The sequence below is a fragment of the Lacerta agilis genome, chromosome 1, assembly GCF_009819535.1.
Source record: "Lacerta agilis isolate rLacAgi1 chromosome 1, rLacAgi1.pri, whole genome shotgun sequence".
Lineage (NCBI taxonomy): Eukaryota > Metazoa > Chordata > Lepidosauria > Squamata > Lacertidae > Lacerta > Lacerta agilis.
Window position 1 is genome coordinate 126,970,774 of NC_046312.1, and position 23,079 is coordinate 126,993,852.

General features: G+C 44.5%; 1 protein-coding gene across 1 annotated transcript in view; it reads left to right on the forward strand.

Moving 5' to 3' along the window:
• The window catches only part of PTH2R (parathyroid hormone 2 receptor), a 47,146-nt gene extending 28,151 nt beyond the window's left edge, over positions 1–18,995 (forward strand). Inside the window, exons 8-13 of the mRNA XM_033170358.1 lie at positions 280–340; positions 9,104–9,170; positions 11,207–11,301; positions 14,000–14,138; positions 17,302–17,343; positions 18,334–18,995. Coding sequence (XP_033026249.1) covers positions 280–340; positions 9,104–9,170; positions 11,207–11,301; positions 14,000–14,138; positions 17,302–17,343; positions 18,334–18,753 — 824 coding nt within the window. The 3' untranslated portion in view covers positions 18,754–18,995. The remainder of the gene's footprint in view (positions 1–279; positions 341–9,103; positions 9,171–11,206; positions 11,302–13,999; positions 14,139–17,301; positions 17,344–18,333) is intronic.
• The last annotated feature ends 4,084 nt before the right edge of the window (positions 18,996–23,079 follow it).

The following is a 23,079-nucleotide window of genomic DNA, read 5'->3' on the forward strand; positions in this document are numbered from 1 at the left end:
TAGTGGAGGAGGAGATGGGATGGGAAGTAGGTGAGCTTCAGGCTAGCTGCAATTTGTCATCAGCACACTGAAGGGTTTTTTTTTTGTATGCTCTGGATAGCGACCTTTCAGACGTTCTGTTTTGTTTGTGGGGAAAGGGCACTGTCTGGTTTTCTGTGCCTGCTCTTTCTAAATGCTTCAGTTAATATCCTCTGAGTGAACAGAAAGGCATTATAAATTCTTTTGTTCCTCAGGGGGAATCTGTTCTAACAGTTGGCAATGAATTTTTCATATTTCTAGGGTTTCCAGCTGTTTTTGTTGTGGCCTGGGGAGTGGCCCGAGCAACAGTGGCAGATGCAAGGTAAGGGAACAAACACAGTGAAGAGAGTTTACTTGGTCTTTCCTTTTTTTTTTTTTAATCGAAGGATGATTGACACACTGCCATTCAAGTTCTGCATATATTTTGAGTATACACTTGACACAGAACCGAAGGTAGCTGTTTGCAGAAAATATATCTGCAGTGCACCCTTCTGAGACTGCTAATGGAAAATATGCTAAAGGTCCCTGTTTAGACCAGGCTTCCCACATTGACTCCACTTGTAAAAAGTTTTAAACAGGCAAGTATTTTGTAATGTTATTTATTTTTATTTCGTGCAATTATATTCACTGCTTGATTGTAAAAGGGGGGGGGGGAACTATCGAAGCGGTTTGCAAGAGTGGCTGGGGCAACCCAGTCAGATAAGTGGCATATAAATGACAAAATTATTATTATTACACATATGTTCTATTCTAAACTGTCCATATTTGATGTTGGCTCATGTATCAATGTGGACCACCCTGGAATCATTCTAGAGTGAGCTGCAGGCTACAGACAATTGCTCTTATCTATCAGCAGCCGAGGTTTCCGAAGCCAACCTGAGGACAAATAGCTTAGAATCAGAATGGTGGAGTTGGAAGGGGTCCTCTGGGTCATCTAGTCTAACCCCCTGCAATGCAGGAAATCTCAGCACTTGGTCTCCCATCCAATGTGAAACCACACCAGACCCTGCTTAGCTTTGCAAATGTGCTAGCAGTTTTGTTCCTTGCCTCCGGTCCTCCGACTAGAGGGAAAAGGCCTGAGCATGCCAGGTCGGCATCAAGACTTCAGCCCGGCCTGAAGAGAAGGCAGCCTTGCCACCTGCTTTGGGCTGCAGGAACATACCCCTGTGCACTCAGCCAGCATGTGTATTATTGAAGTATGTGCAGAGAGCCCCTTCACACACTGGCCAGGGTTGCGAACAACGGGCATGAGCCCCCTTCAAATCAAATCAAATCAAACTTTATTCACGTAGCCAGCAGGCCATTGCGACTAAGAATACAGATAAAACAGATAAAAATACTGGAGAAAGACCAGTCAGGTACACAAATATATAAATATACTGATAAATCATATGGAACCCCCAGGCTAAAAGGCCGTTCAAATAGTGACCTCGTTCTCAGAGAGTCAAACGATTTTCTCTGTTATCGTTTCTGTTCCTGCTAGAAATAAGGTAGACAATGAGGCCCTAATTTGGCGGCCTGAAATAGTCAGTAGAGATGGTAAGATACTCTTGTTCCTCAGAGCTATATAGATAAGCCGATCGAGACAAATATAGACCTCAGGTGCATGGGCTAGTCCAGTGTTTTTCAACCAGTGTGCCGCAAGATGTTGCCTGGTGTGCCGTGGGAAAGTACTTTATATATAGTCAATATAGGCACAGAGTTAATTTTTTTTAACATTTTCTAATGGTGGTGTGCCTCGTGATTTTTTTCATGAAACAAGTGTGCCTTTGCCCAAAAAAGGTTGAAAAACACTGGGCTAGTCATATATGCCGAGTTGTCTTTCAAATTGTGGCCCTTAGTCTCATTGCCCTCTCAATGAATCTGGCGACCTTCTCTGTTGTCCGGATGTTCTGGTCCGCTACAAGTAGAACATTGCGGCCGCTGATGAGCGACCTGGGACGGAAAGTAGGAGGGGAGTAATAATCTCGCTCCTCAGGTCTTTGTACAGGGGGCAGGTCAGAAGAACATGTGACGCTGTCCATGAGCCCCCTTGTATGTTCAGATAAATAGTTTCCTGCTTGTTTGCTTGTTCTCACTTTGTCACCAGTTAACATTAAAAAGTCACAATTGCTGTGATGCTCCTACTAGTTTTCCTTCTGTGGGCCTTCCTAACCACAGTGGAGAATGATTTCCACCCTCTCCGCCACCCCCTTTTGTATTTAAGGTGTTGTTATTTTTAAGGGAAATGACTGTTGTGCACACATTAGATCACTTCAAAAGGAATAATCTGAGTTTAGGGCTGTAGTACACACACACACACACCGTTTCCCTACACCAAGTAACCCACCCACCCAGTTCTACTTCTCCTGTTCCACATATTCCACTGCAGCGATTTTTGAGCCTGCTAATAAATGGTAGGTCGAAAGAGCAGGCCCACCCATATGCTCAGCTTGATGAACATTGTGTGCAAATTAGCTGATGGTTTATTAAAAAATAAAATGAAAAAGAGGGGGGGGGGGTTCAATCGGCCAGCCATTAACTGTTCTTGGCACCCAGAAAAGTATTTTTTGTCTCCTTTCCCACTTCCTGAGCTCCAGCAGCGGCTAACAAGCAGCAGATATAAATCCCCTCTTTTCATTTTCCTTTAAAGCACCCATTAACTAATTTGCACACGGTAGTCATTCCTCCTCTCCATTTATTCCCCAATGCTGGAAATTTACCCGATCGCTTACTAAAGCGAAATGGCGAGGAGGTAGAGAAAGAGGAGTTGCCGAAAGAGAATGGGGAGAAAGCCAAGCGAGGGGCCGACCGCCACCTGTGTGGGATGTGGCATTGGCACATGATCTCTGGCTGTTTGGGGCTTTCCGCGGATCAAAAAAGCCCTGCAAGGTGGAGAAGTCTGGGAGAGCACTGAGAAGCATAGTGCGACAGGACCACACCCAGCAGCCCTACGTTGCTCAGAGCACCAGCTAGCATTTACCAGGAGGTGCCAGGGCAGGCATCAACGATGGGCCGTACGTACTGGGACTTTGGGGCCCTGGCAGTGCCCAGTGATGTCAGCTGCTTGGCAGCGGGTGGTTTGTGCCTGAGTAGATAGAAAATGGAAAGCCCCCGACTGTCCCATTGCAGATACCTGTTGCCACGGGGCAGACGGAGGCAGTTGCCTCAGGTGGCAGAATCCAGGGGTACATCTGTGGGTGTGCCGCTGCTCCCACTGCGACCTCCCAGTCTGCGCGAGATCCAGCACAATCCCGCGAAGGCTGTTGTGAGGTCATGCCACAAGCCGGAAGCTGCAGCTGTTTGTCCCCAGCAGGAGCGCCAGGGTTCTGCCCAACATTGTGGGTCCTTGTCGTGTATGTGTGTGTGTGTGTGTGTGAGAGAGAGAGAGAGAGAGAGAAGGCTGTGATGGGCTCCGTCGAGCCCTCCCGCTGCAGCTCCTGTGGTTGACATCTGGGTGGCTGAGTGGGCATCTCTTACTCCCTCCATCCCCAAATCCTCCTAATTTGTGCCCGGGCACCAGCTTCCTGGAATGGGAGGCCACCCTCCCTCCCCCTCCCCTTGCCTGCGATGCAGGGGTCTTAGGCTGCCTGTCCACCTGCCGGTCACCCACAGTGAAATTTTCTTGAGTGCCAAGGCACGCAGGGACCCCCAGGGATGGTGCCTATGTTCTCCAATAAGTAAAGCTTGTTTGGGGGTGGCAAGTGGGGGTGAGTGCTGTGCACACTGTCTGACCAAGGCAGCACCTTCCCGTTTCACCTCCGGCATTGGATCATGCCCCTGTTAAATGTTTTCTTGCAGAGTATCACTGCATCCTGGGGAAGGAAATTAGAAGAATACAAGAATACATTAAGAGCAAGAGTACTCTTTTGGCAGTAATAATAGTTCTCCTCGCTATTACAGTGCCCCAAAGGTACCTCTGGAGACAGAACTACGCTAGAAAAGCTTAACCTTATACAAAATTATTAATCAGACAACTAACCCCTAATGAGCAATTACTAGCTAGTAGATGTGATGTGTCCTCAATTTCTTCTTCATTATGTGAAGAAAGTGTTGCATTTCCTTGCTGAGCCCCCCTCTCTCTGGTTTCTCTTCGGATCATATAAATCTTTCGCCTCTTTTACCTGTTGGGGTTTGAAAACTAAATGCTGTTTGCTTAAAAAGAAATGTTTCAGGCTTTTAAATTGCTCTGAAATGTTCAGCTACCACAAGCCAGCGGGCACAAAATTCACTGACAGTGCAGGCCTGCTATATTTGTTCTCTCTCCTTCTGTGAAAGAGAAGGGCATGATCACACAGAAGTTGTTCTCCTAAGGCACAGCTGGTAAACGTAAAAAAAACTACAGTGGTACCTTGGTTCTCAAACTTAATCCGTTCTGGAAGTCCGTTCCAAAACCAAGGCGCGCTTTCCCATAGAAAGTAATGCTAAATGGATTAATCTGTTCCAGACTTTTTAAAAGCAACCCCTAAAACAGAAATTTAACATGAATTTTACTATCCAACGAGACCATTGATCCATAAAATGAAAGCAACAAACAATGTACTGCAGTCACACAATCAATCAGTAGCTGAACTGGGTTCCACACAGTCACAAAAACAAAACAAAAACAGCCGCAAAAACAAAAACGCAAAATAAATAGCAAAAACAGACAGACCTCAGCGTAACACCTGGCTTGAGAGCAGTACATGTGAAAAGGATCTAGGAGTCTTGGTAGACCACAAACTTGACATGAGTCAACAGTGTGATGCAGCAGCTAAAAAAGCCAATGCAATTCTGGGCTGCATCAATAGGAGTATAGCGTCTAGATCAAGGGAGATAATAGTACCACTATATTCTGCTCTGGTCAGACCTCACCTGGAATACTGTGTCCAGTTCTGGGCACCACAGTTCAAGAAGGATACTGACAAGCTGGAACGTCTCCAGAAGAGGGCAACCAAAATGGTCAAAGGCCTGGTAACAACGCCTTATGAGGAACGGCTTGGGGAGCTGGGTATGTTTAGCCTGGAGAAGAGAAGGTTAAGGGGTGATATGATAGCCATGTTCAAATATATCAAAGGATGTTATATAGAGGAGGGTGAAAGGTTGTTTTCTGCTGCTCCAGAGAAGCGGACACGGGGCAATGGATTCAAACTACAAGAAAGAAGATTCCATCTAAACATTAGGAAGAACTTCCTGACAGTGAGAGCTGTTCGGCAGTGGAATTTGCTACCAAGGAGTGTGGTGGAGTCTCCTTCTTTGGAGGTCTTTAAGCAGAGGCTTGACAGCCATCTGTCAGGAATGCTTTGATGGTGTTTCCTGCTTGGCAGGGGGTTGGACTGGATGGCCCTTGTGGTCTCTTCCAACTCTATGATTCTATGAACACTCAAAGCGGAAGTGTGGCACTCAAATCAGAAATGTAACATTCCAAACAGAGCACATTTGGTTTCTGAAGAAAGTTCGCAAACCAGAACACTTTCTTCCAGGTTTGCAGTGTTTGGGTTCCAAGTTGTTTGAGTACCAACGTGTTTGAGAACCAAGGTACCACTGAATATTGCTCTAGTATTTATATGTCTGTATTCATGGTCCATTAGCTTCCAGACCCAGTTCGAAGTCCTGGCTCTTAGCTTGAAAGCCCTAACCAGCCAACATCTTCCATATCTCAAAAAGCTTCTTCTCCATTTATTTGTGGTTAGTCTTTAGAGAAGGTCGTCAGGGCCTTCTCTGCTGTGGCACCTACCCTTTGGGACACCCACCTCCAGATCATTAAAATTGCTCCTTCCTTGGGCAGTTTCAACCACAGGTGAAAACTTCAATTTGCTAAGGCGATTGCCAGAGCGTGGCAGGAGAGCAGGTCCCAGGCTTTGGCCTCTGCATTTGATTTTACAGGGCTGGTTCTAGTATGCCATTATTGGACTTTAATGTGTGGAGCTGGAGCTGTAAGCGTTTTCTAGCCTCGTGGTGTCCATTTTCAAACACTGGAGGTGGGTGCAGGCTACAATGTGAGTAAGAATGTGCTCAGAGAGGCTTGCCCATCTTGGATTGGGGCTACTTTAATGATTCAGTAAGCAAGGATGCTCACCTTTCTGAGCACATGCACTTTCAAACACCCACGCCGTCCCTAAAAAAAAGCCCAGTTTTATTTGTTCAGCCTTTTGCTACAGGTGTTGGATTGGGTTAAAACAAAAGTCCTGTTTTCACCTGCAAAATGCCTCTTTTCCGCTCCACTAAGCCCTTGGAGAATGCCAGCATTTCAAGGGGAAACCAATCCAGTGAGATCCAGCCAACCAATGCCGCTCCTCTGTATACAGGTGAAACTCGAAAAATTAGAATATCGTGGAAAAGTCCATTTATGTAAGCAATTGTTTTCATTAGCTACTGGAGTTTAATATATGAGATAGACTCATGACATGCAAAGCGAGATAAGTCAAGCCTTAGTTTGTTACAATTGTGATGATTATGGCGTACAGCTGATGAAAACCCCAAAGCTGAGATAGTTAATTTGGGGTTCTCATCAGCTGTACTCCATAATCATCACAATTATAACAAATAAAGGCTTGATATATCTCGCTTTGCATGTCATGGGTCTATCTCATATATTAGTTTCTCCTTTTAAGTTGAATTACTGAAAGAAACGAACCTTTCCACCATATTCTAATTTTTCGAGTTTCACCTGTATGACAGTCAAGTTTGCCACAATGGCTGGAAGTCACCCAGGGGTTTTGCAGCAAATGACTTTAAAAGAGAACTTTCTTTTAGCATTTTTCACATTTGAACAGAAATGACTTTTTGAGTCGGGGATTCGTTTCCTGTCAGTATGAGACCCTATTGTACGCTCTGCGCTCCTGTGCTGTGCATGGGGTTAGCTCTCCAAGGCCTGGAAATCTGGAATGGGGAGCCTGTAGCCATTCAAATGTTGGACTCCAGCTCCCATCTTCCCCAAACAGCATGTCCAGGGACCAGGGATTGTGTGAATTGTAGTCTGATAAAATAATAATAATAATAATAATAATAATAATAATAATAATAATAATAATATTTATTTATACCCCGCCCATCTGGCTGTGTTTCCCCAGCCACTCTGGGCGGCTTCCAACAGAATATTAAAATGCAAATTAAACATTAAAAGCTTCCCTAAACAGGGCTGCCTTCAGATGTCTTCTAAAAGTCTGGTAGTTGTTTTTCTCTTTGACATCTGGTGGGAGGGCGTTCCGCAGGGTGGGTGCCACTACCGAGAAGGCCCTCTGCCTGGTTTCCTGTAACTTGGCTTCTCGTAGTGAAGGAACTGCCAGAAGGCCCTCGGCACTGGACCTCAGTGTCCGGGCAGAACAATGGGGGTGGAGACGCTCCTTCAGGTATACTGGACCGAGGCTGTTTAGGGCTTTAAAGGTCAGCACCAACACTTTGAATTGTGCTCGGAAACGTATTGGGAGCCAATGTAGATATCTCAGGACCGGTGTTATGTGGTCCCGGCGGCCACTCCCAGTCACCAGTCTAGCTGCCGCATTCTGGATTAGTTGTAGTTTCCAGGTCACCTTCAAAAGTAGCCCCACATAGAGCGCATTGCAGTAATCCAAGCGAGAGATAACTAGAGCATGCACCACTCTGGCGAGACAGTCAGGCAGGTAGGGTCTCAGCCTGTGTACCAGATGGAGCTGATAGGCAGCTGCCCTGGACACAGAATTAACCTGCACCTCCATGGACAGCTGTGAGTCCAAAATGACTCCCAGGCATCGCACCTGGTCCTTCAGGGGCACAGTTACCCCATTCAGGACCAGGGAGTCCTCCACACCCGCCTGCCTCCTGTCCCCCAGAAACAGTAATTTTAACAGTACTTCTGTCTTGTCAGGATTCAACCTCAATCTGTTAGCTGCCCTCCATCCTCCAGCCGCCTCCAGGTACTCACACAGGACCTTCACCACCTTCACTGGTTCTGAACCCTCTAGAGGGTTGCAGGCTCCCCATTTCTGTCATTGGGGCAGATCTTCAAAGCAGTCTTGTAGCTAAGAAATGGGGGTGTTTCTTTTTGCTAGGGGACTGCTTTGAAGACATGATCCCAGGAAAAATTAAGTTGGAAGTAAAAGCTTGCTTTTGGAAGAGATCCCTTGCAGGGAGCAGGCCTCAGTTTATTGGGGGACATCTTTGTGAAGGAAGGGCCAGCCCAGAAATGTTCTTCACCTTGGGTTTTGCTCTACAAGCTCCTGATGTTTCCATCTGCTTCTTGGTTGCAAAACTCTTGAACCTTGTTTCTAGGCCTCTGCTCACCTGCTGCCTTCTTTGCTATGACTTCAGGACAAGGCAAATACCTCTTTATTTTAAGTTACAGGTGGGTAGCCGTGTTGGTCTGCCATAGTCGAAACAAAATAGAAAATTCTTTCCAGTAGCACCTTAGAGACCAACTGAGTTTGTTCTTGGAAAGAATTTTCTTTATTTTAAGGGCTTGTAAACACTGACAGCCTTTGAAATTATTCTACCAACCTTCGAAATTATTTTAAGCTGCTGTTTTGTTTGTCTGTTTTTTTGTATTACAAAACAAAGAAACAAACTATTTAATGAGACATCCTGGGAATGCTGACCAGTCATTGAAAGGCAGGACGTAAATGTTTGAAATACAGAAATAAAAATAAAACAGAAACCCAACACAGCCAATTGAATGTGGCATTTAGGCTGAGAAGACTATGATTAGGCCTAGCTCTCACAAAAAAAGATGCTGTGAGCAGCATGTTCCTGGGCTTTATCGCTTTATAATTCAATTGGTTCATTTATGTTCCCTTCATTCTACCCTGAAGTAACATAGTCAGGTGGCGGGCCATTTACATCATCATTTTGCTGTTTCCAAGAACAGGGCCTCATCTTCATAATCTTCAGCTCTTGAATGGGTTGCCTTGAATTATAATGAGAGTGGCAATTTCTACCCTGCGTGATACTCATTTGTTACTGCTCCCCAAAATCTGCATGTTTGTTAATAGTGAAGATTCTTAAAGCCAATTTTTTTAATAAAAAAAAAAGCCTGAAATGGTTATTCTGTGTACCCTCCATAATTAATAGAGCCTTACACAACTATGGAAATACTATTTGGCCACTTATTCCTGCTCTGTTTATTGATGTAGAAATGTTCTTGATTTCACAGGTGCTGGGAACTCAGTGCTGGAGACATAAAATGGATTTACCAAGCTCCAGTTTTAGTAGCAATTGGGGTATGTATTTATTTTTAGTGAACACTGAAAATAGTCTCTGTCTATCCATAAGGCAGTAGTTCAGGGGTGATGTAAACAACCAGTAAGGGAGCCAAGCAATTTCTGCATCTTCCCATGATTCTTACTGACTAAGAGGGTTCAATGGTGGGGGGGGGGGTGGATGTGGTGGGATGACATCCCCCCACCCCCGGGTCCTGATGAGGGAAGACTCATTGAAATCCTTACTTTTCTCCCTTTTTGGTGTTGTTTCTTAAAGGGAACTTGAGAAAGGTTTCTTTTAAATCATTGCTCTAGAAGTTACACAGGTGGTGGTGGGAAACAGGAAGAGATTTCTCATTCACTGCACGGCCATGGCCAGCAAAAACTTCATCAGCTGATCTCTGCCCTGCTGTGGTCAAGAGCAATACAGTGGTACCTCGCTAGACGAATGCCTTGCTAGACAAAAAAACCTCGCTAGACGAAAGGCATTTGCTAGCGAAAGGGTGACTTGCAAGACGAGTTTCCCTATGGCTGCGACTCATAAAACGAAAACGTTTTGCAATTTTTCCCCCCATGAAGCCGCGCTTCCTCCGACCATGCTTCGCAAGACGAAATTTTCGCTATACGGCGGCACTCGCGGAACGAATTAATTTTGTCTTGTGAGGCACCACTGTAACAAGGGCAATGTGCCCTTGTTACAGAAACAGGCCGGGCCAGCTCTTCCCGCTTGCTTGAGGCTCGCTGTGGTCTTCTTTGCCAGCTGCAGGTGTATTAATATCTGATTGCAGGATATTTGTAGCTTGGATTATGTTGCCCTGACCTGCCATTTGCTTTTAGGCTACAATCTGGACTTGCATCCTGGACTATTAACGGATGCCACCCAGGGAGTGTCCCTAACTGCACCTGTGAGATGTCAGAGAGGCGTAGTCTCACTCAATGCTTTATTGAGTTTCTGTGCTGCTCATTCCAGTTTTCTACTTCACACATCAGTCCACGGGTGTGATGCCAAGTCAAGGGAAGGGGTGGGTGGCCTGGTAAGAAACTGGGGAAGGTTAAATGCATTAATGTCCGGAACTGGGCAGTTTGGAGCCTCGGCTTGTCAGCCTGGATTGACTTAACAATGTAATCGTCTCGAAAGAGACGGAAACCAACGGAGAATCACTTCCTGCTCCTAAATTCAAGATGCACGACGCCCTCAAAACCTTCCAGTTATCAGGGGCATATTTAGGGCAGCACAGTCAATCACCCACACGGGGCACCAAGCTGCTGGGGTGGGGGGAGCGCTTCAGGGAATCACAGCTATGACTTAGTGCATGTGTAAAATAGAAGGCAGTGACAGCAGTCACGAAATTAAAAGACGCCTGCTTCTTGGGAGGAAAGCAATGACAAACCTAGACAGCATCTTAAAAAGCAGAGACATCACCTTGCCGACAAAGGTTCGTATAGTTCAAGCTATGGGTTTCCCAGTAGTAATGTATGGAAGTGAGAGCAGGACCATAAAGAAGGCTGATCGCCGAAGAATTGATGCTTTTGAATTATGGTGCTGGAGGAGACTCTTGAGAGTCCCATGGACTGCAAGAAGATCAAACCTATCCATCCTTAAAGAAATCAGCCCTGAGTGCTCACTGGAAGGGCAGATCCTGAAGTTGAGGCTCCAGTACTTTGGCCACCTCATGAGAAGGGAAGACTCCCTGGAAAAGACCCTGATGTTGGGAAAGATGGAGGGCACAAGGAGAAGGGGACGACAAAGGATGAGTTGGTGGGCAGTGTTCTCAAAGTGACTAGCCTGAGTTTGGCCAAACTGCGGGAGGCAGTGAAAGATAGGCGTGCCTGGCGTGCTCTGGTCCATGGGGTCACGAAGAGTCAGACACGACTGAACGACTGAACAACAACGACAAAAATAGAAGGGGGGGGGCAAAATTTGGCCTTGCACAGGGCACCGCTAAAACTTGAAAGACCAAAGTCTGCCCCTGCCGTTATAGAGGCATGCAGCTGACCATTTGACATTTCTAAAGGAATAGTGGAATAATAACACACATCTGTAAACTGCTTTACAGTTAAACTTCATTCTGTTCCTCAATACCGTACGGGCTCTGGCGACAAAAATTTGGGAGACAAATGCTGTTGGCTATGACGTAAGGAAGCAATATAGGTAAGCCTCTGCTAAATTAAGTTGTGTCTTTGTTTTCCGGTTGCCCCCAGAGAACTGAGGAACTGTCAGAATGTAACGCTGCTTCTGAATACGTCAAGGGCTATAACTTATTTCTTATGCTGAAAACATCCTCAGAGAAAATGCTAGTTTTGCAAACTCCCCATATGAAGAGCTCACTTCTTCAATGTATGGTATACATTAATGTAACTTATATGCTAATTGATTTCATCATTCCCAGAGGCATCCAGCTCTAAGAATGGCTCTCAAGCATCACTGATCATAATTTTAAATCAGATGCATATATATTTATATGAAGATTTTCAAGTATGAATTAGGAATGTAATCAATATTTGTCAGCTGCTTCTTTCTGATGCGAGGAAGATTTCAAGGAGGCTGAAAAAGGAGAGCTGTTTAAAAATTTGCTAGAAGCATTTTAAAAATAGAATACTTCTCCACTCATCTTAAGCATCTCAACCCTCCCTGAGCATAAACTCCTTAATGTGAGTGTTATTCTGGGCTGAAGTATTCAGCTCTGACCTTCTTTTGAAGAGGGTGGGAATAGCTTCTATAGATATTTGTGACTTTTAGAGGGGGCGAGTCTGTTCTTTTAACTGATGAAAAGGGGATTTGCCAGAGGTTCAAGTGGTGTCTGAACTGCAACAAAAAGGTAGCCCTTCAGTGTCTGTAATTGAGAATGGCCCAGTGAGAATGACACTGCCTTGTTCTATATCATGGGGCGTTGTTGGTTGGTTGGTTGGTTGGTTGGTTGGTGTTTTCAAAGATGGCTGCCTACAATGGCTGGTAAGACTTAAAGGCCCAAGTTTGATTATAAGATGGTGACCTTATTCAGGATGCCAGGATGCTCACGTAGAAATCCAGCCTTAACTGAACCAGTATGGTATAGTCATCTCATGTGCTTGACTAGAAGTGGGAAGACTGGGGTTCAAATCTTCACTCAGCCATGAGGCTCACTGGGGTGGCCTCAAACCAAATATCAGCCAAACCTCCTTCAAAGGTATGCTGCTTTGTTTATTGGAGGGGAGGTGGGATATCAATGGAAGAAATAAATAAAATAAAATAAACAATAATGAAGCTGACCCATACTTGGACTCCTAATTTGGCATTGAGCTCTTTAAAAGGCACCCTGGGAGATTGCGATTCAAGTTAGCAAATGGACTTTGTGTCTCTGGATCCCTCCCCCTTCAAACCTCCCTCTTTGCCACTGTAAAAGTTCTCGTGAGCATCAACTCAAAGTTTATCCTTCTGTTTTCTCGTTGAAGTACCCATACTAATTGAGTGAGCCTACCTGCAGAGAGGGGACATGGGTGGCGCTGTGGGTTAAACCACAGAGCCTAGGGCTTGCTGATCAGAAGGTCAGCGGTTTGAATCCCCGCGATGGGGTGAACTCCCGTTGCTCGGTCCCAGCTCCTGCCCACCTAGCAGTTCGAAAGCAGTCAACGTGCAAGTAGATAAATAGGTACCGCTCCGGCAGGAAGGTAAACTTCGTTTCCATGTGCTAATCTGGTTCGCCAGAAGCGGCTTTGTCATGCTTGCCACATGACCCGGAAGCTATACGCCGGCTCCCTCGGCCAGTAACGTGAGATGAGCACCACAACCCCAGAGTCGGACACGACTGGACCTAATGGTCAGGGGTCCCTTTACCTTTACCTGCAGAGAGAGCTTCATCTGCAATCATATTAGTTCTTATTTCTGCACTTTGGAAGAGAGAGCCAAGCAGAATGTAGTTTTCCTGTACTGCGCTATGATAAGTTGTTGGTGTCTCCGGGAATGTATTGAGTTATTTCAGACTTCTTCTTCATACTAAATTTGATTGCTGAGAAGCAGAAAGAAAAGCAGAAGGAGGCAGGGAGAAATCAGTTTTGTTTCTGCAACACAAAAGAGAGATGTATGTGCATATGTATATGTATATATATGTATATATCAGTGGAATTTTTCTAGAAAGAGAGGTACAGGAACTCAGCACGGACATCTCCCTTGTTTTCTTATAAAGGCAATGGCACCCACCTGAGAGGTGCTGGAACTGAGTTCTGGTGAAAAAAAGCCTTGCTGTTTGTGGGACGTGCTCTCTCAAGAACCAAAAGTCAGAGTCAGTGAGTTTCTCTCAGCTTTCCCTTTGCACAGGCGGCAGAAAGGAAAGATGAGAGCTGTAGATCATCAGTGCTTTGAGCTTCCAAGGATAGTGGAAGCCATTGTTGCTGGTACTGCAGGATCTAGAGGCCCCCAGTACTTATGTGAGAAAGTGAGGTAGGCCTCTGATCTCCAGAGCAGATAGAAGAATTGGTTCTAGGGACAGGGTACGTCTAAGGGGCTCTTGTCGGTTGTGTGTATTGAATTCTCACGCCTGTGACATCGTCCCGTCTGGCTGTAAATACAAGCCAGAAAGTCAGAAACACAAGGAACGAAAAAGAAGCCCCAGGGCACCAATAAATCCTCCAGTTTTCACAGGCAATGACGTTTCAGGGGACTGGAGTATGCTATGGTCCTTGGGCAACTCCTACTGAATAAAGTTGCATGCCTGCAATTCTGTTGAGAGTTAGGCTGATTATATCCTATTGCGCTCAAGGAGATTTAGGCCGCCTCAGGGATTGTAGGCTGTGACACTTTCCTGTGCAGCATCTAGCACTTTGTTGGAATGACTGATGGTGATAACGGCAACAACTTCTCTTCACTCTTCTAGAAAACTAGCCAAATCCACCTTGATCCTGGTCCTTGTCTTTGGCGTGCATTACTTTGTCTTCGTATGCCTGCCTCACACGTTCACTGGGCTGGGCTGGGAGATCCGGATGCACTGCGAACTCTTCTTCAACTCGTTCCAGGTGTGCTGATGTTGGTGCTTATAAGCTGTAACTGTTCACTTATGCTAAATGGAGAGAAGGTTGTTGCTGGGAGACAGTAGATCCTTCACGGGCAGCTGAATGTGGCAAGAAGGTCCAAGATTCTGGAATATGCAAGGGGACCTCTTGTACCTCCGAGGACTGGAGAACTGGAACCATTCTGGGAGAGGGCCAAACTTAATTGTGAAGTTTGTGCTTCTTTAAACCTAAATAGCAACTGCAGGAGGGGCTGAAGAAGACTGGGACTGCAGGGAAGGAGAATCACCTCTCTTTCTTGCTGTGGTCCTGGAAAAAACTGCACCTCCCCCCAAAGTCTGCTATTTGCATTTGGAAATAGCTATTTCCCTTCTGATGCAAATAGCAGCTTGCGGAGGGATTTCTTCCAAGACGGCGTTGGCCTTTCCCACTCCCACAGTCCCACACAGTCCCACACCTGCTTGAGGCCTCCTTGCCTGCAGCGGCTATTTATGTCCACATCTTTACATTTAAAGAAAGATGCATTTTAATTGCATCCATTGCCTAGGTTAACTTTAAGAGTTTGCATTTGCTGTGCTCACCCCCCCCCCCGCCCTCCTTGCAGGGTGAGCTCAGCATCTTTTACTATGCAGAAGGCAGGTGTAAATACCAATGATTCCAGTGCTGATTTACTGACTGGTCTCTCTCTCTCCATGCGTGCCCCATCACCAGCCTTTCCCAGTTTAGGCTGGCTTGGTGGCTTCCTTCAGAAATGTTTTAAAGTTTCCCATAAAACGCTCATTTGCCACCATTTTAAAACAAGAAGCACTACCTGTTGTTTTTGGTTTTTTATTGATATTTTATTGATTTTTTTCCAATTATAAAGCAATAAAGTGATTTTAAAAAAAGAAAAAAGTGCTACCCATTGTAATAATGCTGTGCAAAACTGCTGCAGGAACTGGATGAAGATTGAGGCACTAGCCAATCAGTGCTGTGCAGAGCAGGTTTCTGCTGCAAACTCATGCAACCAGCTTTCACTGATTTATTTTTTTTGGGGGGGTCTAGCTCCAGAGGTTGCTGGGCTTCAACTCCTGTCATCCTCACCCATTGGCCATGTTGGCTGGGGCACATTCAGATTGGAGTCCAACAACCTCTCAAAGGCCACTAGGTCAGCACACGTGCTGTAAATGCACCTTGAAATTTTTTACAGATGCAGAAGAGGGAAGACAAAATGAATATGAATCCAAACATTACACCTTCCTTCCTTCTTCCTTCTCTTTTGGTCTCTGCTAAAGTGACTCATGTTTAAAGCTATTATATAAGTCCTGTGTTTGTTTCCTGTGAGTCTGGGGTTTTTTTTTTTGTTTTTTTGTTTTTGGTTTTTTTTTTGTAAAGTGCTGAAAGAGCCAGCCTTTGATCATCCAAACTCAGCTGCAGCTGTATATATGTGCATTCACAGCAAAGATGCGTAGTCCTTCAAAGTAGGTGCCATAATAATTTTATCGGCTTTTAAGGTGCTGCAAAACTTCTGTTGTTTTCTTTGTGGATTGCCGCAGGAAGGCCCCATGAAGATCTACCCCTCAAATTCTGCTTGTCTCTTATAAATCTGCTTCCTTTTCCCATCAGTCTGGGATTCTTTTGGTTTCTGGTGTTGGAGTAGCAACACCATGTAAATAGAGTAAGATCAATGCATTGCTTAATTTTTTTGATTATTTAAGGCTCTTGCATACCTCTTTTCATGTTGCACATGCATCATGATACATTTGATGTGCATGGCATGGCTCAAAGAATCCTGGGAACTGTAGTATGCTAAGGATGCTGGGAATTGTTCTCCCCATCCCCCAGCCAATTTCCGGAGGCACAGAGGGAGGAGAGGTGGGAAAGCAGCAGTCCTTGACTAGGGCTTCTGCTGATGGGATGCAGTTGACTCTGTCGTGCCCCATACATTTTTAAAATGCGGTCCAAACGCAGCCTCAGGTGAAACTCACAAAGCAGATCACTTGGGATGATTACAAAAATAAGCATCAGGTTTTTTTTTAAGGGTTACAATATAATAGAAGAGATGACTTGTTTGTATTTCCTGTGTTGCTTTATAGTTCTTGAATCAATAGCAGAAATCTACAGTCAGCGTTGGCAATTTGAAATTTCTCCCACAGCCTATTTCGATGAATAGAATTGAATGCAGCAGAAGGATCAATGGAAGCTGCATAAAGTTTCTTTTTCTTTGTGTATTTCCTTACAATATGGTTCAGAGTAAAACATTGATCACTCCTTTGAACCCCACTTGTTCTACACGAATAACGTTGCCATTTTGCATCCAGTCAGTTAATTGCATATAGTTTGGAGGAGGTGTCTAACAAACTAATTGGCCAATAGTTTTGTGGCTCCCTCCTGTTCCCTTTCTTACAAATCACAAAAATGGCTTTCATCGTCCACCCAGAGGGCATTTAGCCTGTGCTGTTTATGCTGGTAAATAAGTCAGCCAGGATAGGTCTCTACCATTAAATGTAATCCTTGTACATATATTATCCAGGAGTTTTCTTCCATTTCAGACAGGAGACTGGTTGCACTTTAGGAAGGTTTGAGAAATCCTTACACGCTGCTGGCATGTGTGATTGTCCAGACTGACCACCACATATATTGGAGAAATATTTAACCCAATCATAGGCAGGAATTGAGACTTCCTGTGATGATCTCACTTCATTTAAACCCCGGGCCACCAGTTCCCAAAATTTGTCTTCTCTCCAACTTGTTTGTTTAGAAAATGCTATTATCACAAATGTGTTAATGATAACAGGGTTTGTGGGTTGTTGTGGGGTTGTTGTTTTTTTGTAACCCATCGGATTGTAGCCCACTCGTTTGTTGTGAATGGCTCTTACATGGCTGGGGCAACATTTAAATCGCCCATCCAAAATGTGGAGGGGGGCTGATTTCCACACAATTGGCTTAGGGCCAGCAGAGCTGCCATTTGACTCAAAGGATGCATATATAGTACACACACACACACACACACACACACACATATATATATATATATAGTACTTATTACTGATATATTAAAATATTGCATCTCACTCTTTAGCCCCTCGTTCACAAATTTCAGTTCAGCTGCATCCATGTGAAATTCTTGGATCAAAGCGGAGATGGTGAAATGACTGATATTATTTCATTGTTCTTTATTCTCTTGCAGGGTTTCTTTGTCTCCATCCTCTATTGCTACTGTAATGGAGAGGTAAGGCACTGGATGAATTGGGACAGGTGGCCTTCCTAGCTGTGAAATGGGGTGGCCGTGGCCTAGTCAGCAGGTGCATTTGGGACAGTGAACGAGATTTTAAGAAGTTGCTACCTGTTCCACACATATATTTTTTAATAAAGCAGATGTTTAGGTATAAAGAAACACATAACTATATATGTGTGATTGACATGACCTATGAAGCATGAGAGGAAGACTGTGTGTGTTGCTTTGGATCCCAGCTTCTATTTATAATTTCAATTTCCCTTCTTACAAAATGCTTCCAATGAGATTGCAGTGGTTTTACTTCTGGAGTATGGCACTCTTGGGTTCTATCTAAGAAAGTGCTGTTTGTTAAAACCAGTAAGGACTCTCTCCCCTGGCCAGCCATATGCCAACACAAGGAGGAGGCAGGAGAGAAAGCTTGTTTCCATTAGAAATTAGTGGTAGGACCTCATTAGTTGGTTTAATTAACTTACTGCCCTCTGGGCATTATTCTTCAGGTTTGCTAAGGGTGGGAAAGAAGGAGAGACAGAGAGATTTGAGTAGCGACCATGACATATAAACACTTGAATAACTTTTTCTCTCTTAAATAGTTCTCACAAAGCGCAATGCAATGATTAAATTTCATGTTTTTAGGTCATGTTGTTTTGTGCAGTGACTGGAACTAATATTTGATGTACTGTATATTCTGGCGTATAAGACTACTTTTTAATCCAGGAAAATCTTCTCAAAAGTCGGGGGTCGTCTTATACACCGGGTGGAGAATCTGCAGTCGAGTATATCTCAAACTCTATATTTTAACTGGAAAAGTTGGGGGTCATCTTATACACCCAGTCGTCTTATACGCCGGAAAATATGGTAGATTCCAGATAAGATCTCTCTATTTTTTAAAATGTTTCTATCCCTCATGGTGTTAGAAATAAGTGCTGCAAAAATTAATTAACTAATTCCTTTGCGTTTTGATCTGGCCATTTCCTTCCCCTCTAGGTGCAGGCTGAGATCAAGAAGACCTGGGCCAGGTGGAACCTGGCTGTGGACTGGGAGAGGACGGCTCCTTGCGGGAGCTATCGCTACGGCTCTGTCCACACAAACATGACGCACAGCGCCAGCAGCCAGTCTCAGATGGCGGCCTGTTCCCGCATGGTACTGATTTCCACCAGGGCTGGCAAAAACGTCACCCGGCAGAACGACACCCAGATAACTTTGCCTGGGTATGTTAGGAGTAACTCTGAACAGGACTGTGTGCACCGGTGGACTCACGATGAGGCTGAAAAAGAAGAAGAGGAGGAGGCGAAAAGGCTGGATGCTATTTCTCTCAAGGAGCCCTTTACGCTTCAGGGCCATTGCGCAGGCTCCCTTAAGGAGGAGGTGACGGAGAGCAGGGCTGAAGTAGAGGCAGCGCTTTAGCAAGCCAGAGAGGCGCAGGCATGAAAGAGAGGCTGGGAATTAAAAATAATAATGGGCAGGCCTGTCTTCTCCTACCCAAGTAACTAAGCTCTGCATCAGAGCCCGCCATCTTGGCTCATCTTCATCAAAGACTCCCTCAGACACAGCTCATGTCATGTGCTGACTCAGATCTGTGTAGCCCACTGTCTTTGACAGGGGCTCTTCACTGTCTCAGGCCGAAGCTTCTCTCAGAGCTACAACCAGGGCTTCCTCGCCATAGAGAGCATGGGGTTTTATGCATGCAAAGTGCATCTTCTACTGAGCTCTTGACGACCCAGGAGCCTCACAAGCATTTCTGCATTGCATGATGTCCCTGTGTCAGCAAGAGGTTTTTTTCTGCCTTAAAAAAACATCAGGGGCACCAGTGAAGTCGAAATTCAGTAGAGTTTAGGCAGAAGAGAATTATTTTGGTTAATGGAAACGTCACACACCATTCACACACACAAACATATATAGGGAGTCCAAATAATACAAAATCACAGCCGCCATACCTATCCCCGCTATTGAGGCCAGAAGTCCTTGCCAATCAGATTTGTTGCAGCAAAACCAAACTCATGTTCACATTGCTTCCAAGATACAACAAATGTCACCACTGAGTCAAAGATGTGTGCGACCATAATGTTCCCCCTTAATTGTATCATATGTGCATATCCTCCCACTGTTATGAATCTGGTCGATCTCCCCACCCCCTCAAATGTTTGTTTATTTGTGTTAATTATAGGCTGCCTTTTAGGGCACTTGGCCTCACAAGGCAGATTCCGTGAAAAAGGAAAATACAATACATAAGTCAAAAATACAACATACCAACCACCATTAAAACAATAACATGAAAGATTACCACAGCGTTAAAAATTACAGTATCAGGGCAGCATAGTATCATTAAATCTACTTAAACGTTAACATTTCAATCCCAGCACGTTTCTAGGAAAAGGTCGGTCTTTAAAACTCACTTCCACCCCAGAAGAAGGGAGGAGGCGATCACACGTGTCACACCCAGAAGAGACTTCCGCTGTTGTGGGGCTACAAACAAAAAGGCCCTGTCTCTCATGAAAGCCAGATAAATCTCAGTCATGGGCATGTGAGAACGGCCTCTGGTGCTAATCTGAAAGCACAGGCAGATTGATGAGAGGGAAGCTGGTCTTTCAAATAACCTGATCCAAAACCATTGGGGCTTTGAAGAGCCATACCTGTATCTTAAATAAGAGCATAATAAGAGTCCCGCTGGGTTTGTCCAAAGGCCCAAATTCTCCTGTTCTTCTAGTAGCTGACCAGGTGCCTATTGGGGTCTGCAAGCAGCGTTTTCCCCACTTTGTTGCCGAGCAACTGGTATTTGGAAACCACTGCCTGCAGTCTGGGAAGTAATACACAGCCTTCATTGCTAGCAGCTGTCAATAGCCTTATGTACTGTTCGTGTTTCATGGTGAATGCCATAGCTTATGTGCTGAGTGGAAGAAAAAGAAACCATTTGGCCTCTCCTGCATCTCCCGTTATTCAGCCACATTGTGGAATTTGCTTTTTCCTTTCTTTCTTTTTTACAATTTTTTATTGGTTTTTGCATTTTACATTTGTGTTCAAATCATAATCATACTCATAAAGGATTCCCTGCATCCTTGGACTTCCCTCTGCCCCTCCATGGGCTCCATTGACATTCCTTTTTCAACTGCATCTTATAACAGTCTCCATTTTCTTAAAATTCCCCATTTCCCCATAGTTCTTGTTACAGGTAGGTATCTGTGTTGGTCTGCCGTAGTCAAAACAAAATAATAAAAATTCCTTCCAGTAGCACCTTAGAGACCAACTATGTTTGTTATTGGTATGAGCTTTCGTGTGCATGCACACTTCCTCAGATTTCCCCATAGTTCTTGTTACATTACAAGTGTTGTTATAGTCCTGCCAAAGTTTTTAGTTGCTTACAGTGTTCTCCAAGGTAACTTATAAATTTTTTCCCATTCCTTATTAACATTTCTATCTTCTTGATTTCTGATCTTCCCGGACATTTTTGCCATTTCGGCGTAATCCATCATCTTTATCAGCCATTCTTCTCTGGACGGGACTTTTGTCTTCTTTCCATCTCCGGGCCAAAAGTATCCACGCTGCTGTAGTTGCATACTTAAAAAGTCTTTTCTGCTCCTTTGGTTTTCTGCACCAAAAACTCCCAATAGAAAAGCTTCTGGTTTCCCCCCCACAAAGGTTATTTTAAACATTTTTTCAACTCATTATATATCATTTCCCAGATTGCTTTTGTTATTTTGCATACCCATTACATATGGTAGAACGTGCCTGGAATTTTCCACAGCTGCCACAGTTCAACATTTTTCTTGTCTTATCCACTACAACCCTAGGACCCCTTGCCTTCAGAGCAGGTGCTTCATCCTAGAGCTACAGCCCAGAACAGCTAATCGGAACACAGAAACCAACCTTATAGCAAGCCTGATGGTTAATTCATCTAGCACAGGGGTCAGCAGCCATTTTCAGCTGTGGGCCGGTCCACCGTACCTCAGACCATGTGGTGGGCCGGACTATATTTTTTTGGGGGGGGGGAATAATGAATTCCTATGCCCCACAAAGAACCCAGAGATGCATTTTAAATAAAAGGACACATTCTTCTCATGTAAAAACACGCTGATTCCCGGACCATCCGCAGGCCGTATTGAGAAGGCGATTGGGCCGCATCCGGCCCACGGGCCTTAGGTTGCCTACCCCTGATCTAGCATCACCATTCCAGAGTTTCAGACAGGAGTTTGTCCCAGGCTTAATTTAATTAAGGAGCTTTATGCATGCAGGACGTTTGCTTTTTCCACTGAGCTACAGTCCTCATAATAAGAACAAAGTACAAAGCTTTCTAGGAAAAGTATGATGAGGATTCGACTTTGATCTGCAATGGAGAAACTTTAAAATACATTATCTCTCTCCCTCGGCTCATTTTTAAAATGTTATTTAACATTTTAAAAATGTGAAAGCATCAGCTTGGGGAAAAAAGAGGTGAAAGAAAAGTGTAGAACACAGTTCATTAGATAAAATACACATATGACAACAGCTGCTGGGGGGAAAACAACATTGTTGAAAAAGCAGACCGTAAATGATAGGGAAATAGAAGCTTGGACTCACATTGTCAGGGGTGTTTTTGTAGAACATTAGTGGAAACGAGCTGCCCAGATTTTAGTACTTTTATGTCTAATTGATTTCTGTGGGAGAGGCATGTGCTTGAGCATGAAACCTTTGGCAGCAGGCCCAGGTCTGAAAAGCAGCAGTCAGGACAGGGGGGTGCTTAACCCAGTTGCCTCCTGCTATTTCTCCCTTTCGTCTCTCTCACTTGGTAGCTTTTTTCCTAGCTGGGTTCCCAAATATATGGTTGGTTCACTTCAGGAAAAAGTACAGGGAAGACGCCAAGACCCTTTCCTCCTGCCTGCCACTTCTCCAGTCTGTTGCCAAGGTTCCACCCAAACTCAAAATGCTTCGTTGTGACAACACTGGACATAATCCAGGAAAAAAAATGTTTGTTCCCTATTGTCTGACTGAGCTTTGTTTGCTTATTGATTGTTTAATGTGTGTGGGTTTATAAATTGGTGCCGCCTGTATTATCAGCAGGTATTTGCCTACCCAAATACATGAGTATTAATGTTAATTGATGTTAGCAACTACATTGAAGTTGATAAACCTATTTAACTGTGTAAATATTGTGAAGTGGTGCACAAGATATATTAAATTTTGTTTTGTTTTTAAGTTCTGTCTGCTTTGCTTTAAAAAAAAAAACATTTCAGGGAAAGATATTGGATTGTATCCAGCATAGCACCAAGTTAAAGTCACTTGGCTTTATACTTCTTGCGCAAGAGAAAGTGCAAGAACATTACCAAAGATTGTTGTGCAACAGATTGTGCAGCCAGAACCAGCTGTTGCCTATCAAGTTGGGGACTCCTTTGTTGCACAGCCTTTAAGCTCTTGCACCTAGTGGACAGAGGAGGTGAGACACAGCCGATTGAACTGTAATGATACCGAGGTGTGAAGCCCTTGGTTCAGATCTCATCACCATGATTGTTCCCTCCATGCATGACTATCAAGAAGTGATCTTACCTGAAATTGTGTAGGCAAAACCTGTGCAATCAAGTTACAGGTGGGTAGCCGTGCTGGTCTGCCATAGTCGAAACAAAATAGAAAATTCTTTCCAGTAGCACCTTAGAGACCAACTGAGTTTGTTCTTGGTATGAGCTTTCGTGTGTATCTGAAGAAGTGTGCATGCACACGAAAGCTCATACCAAGAACAAACTCAGTTGGTCTCTAAGGTGCTAC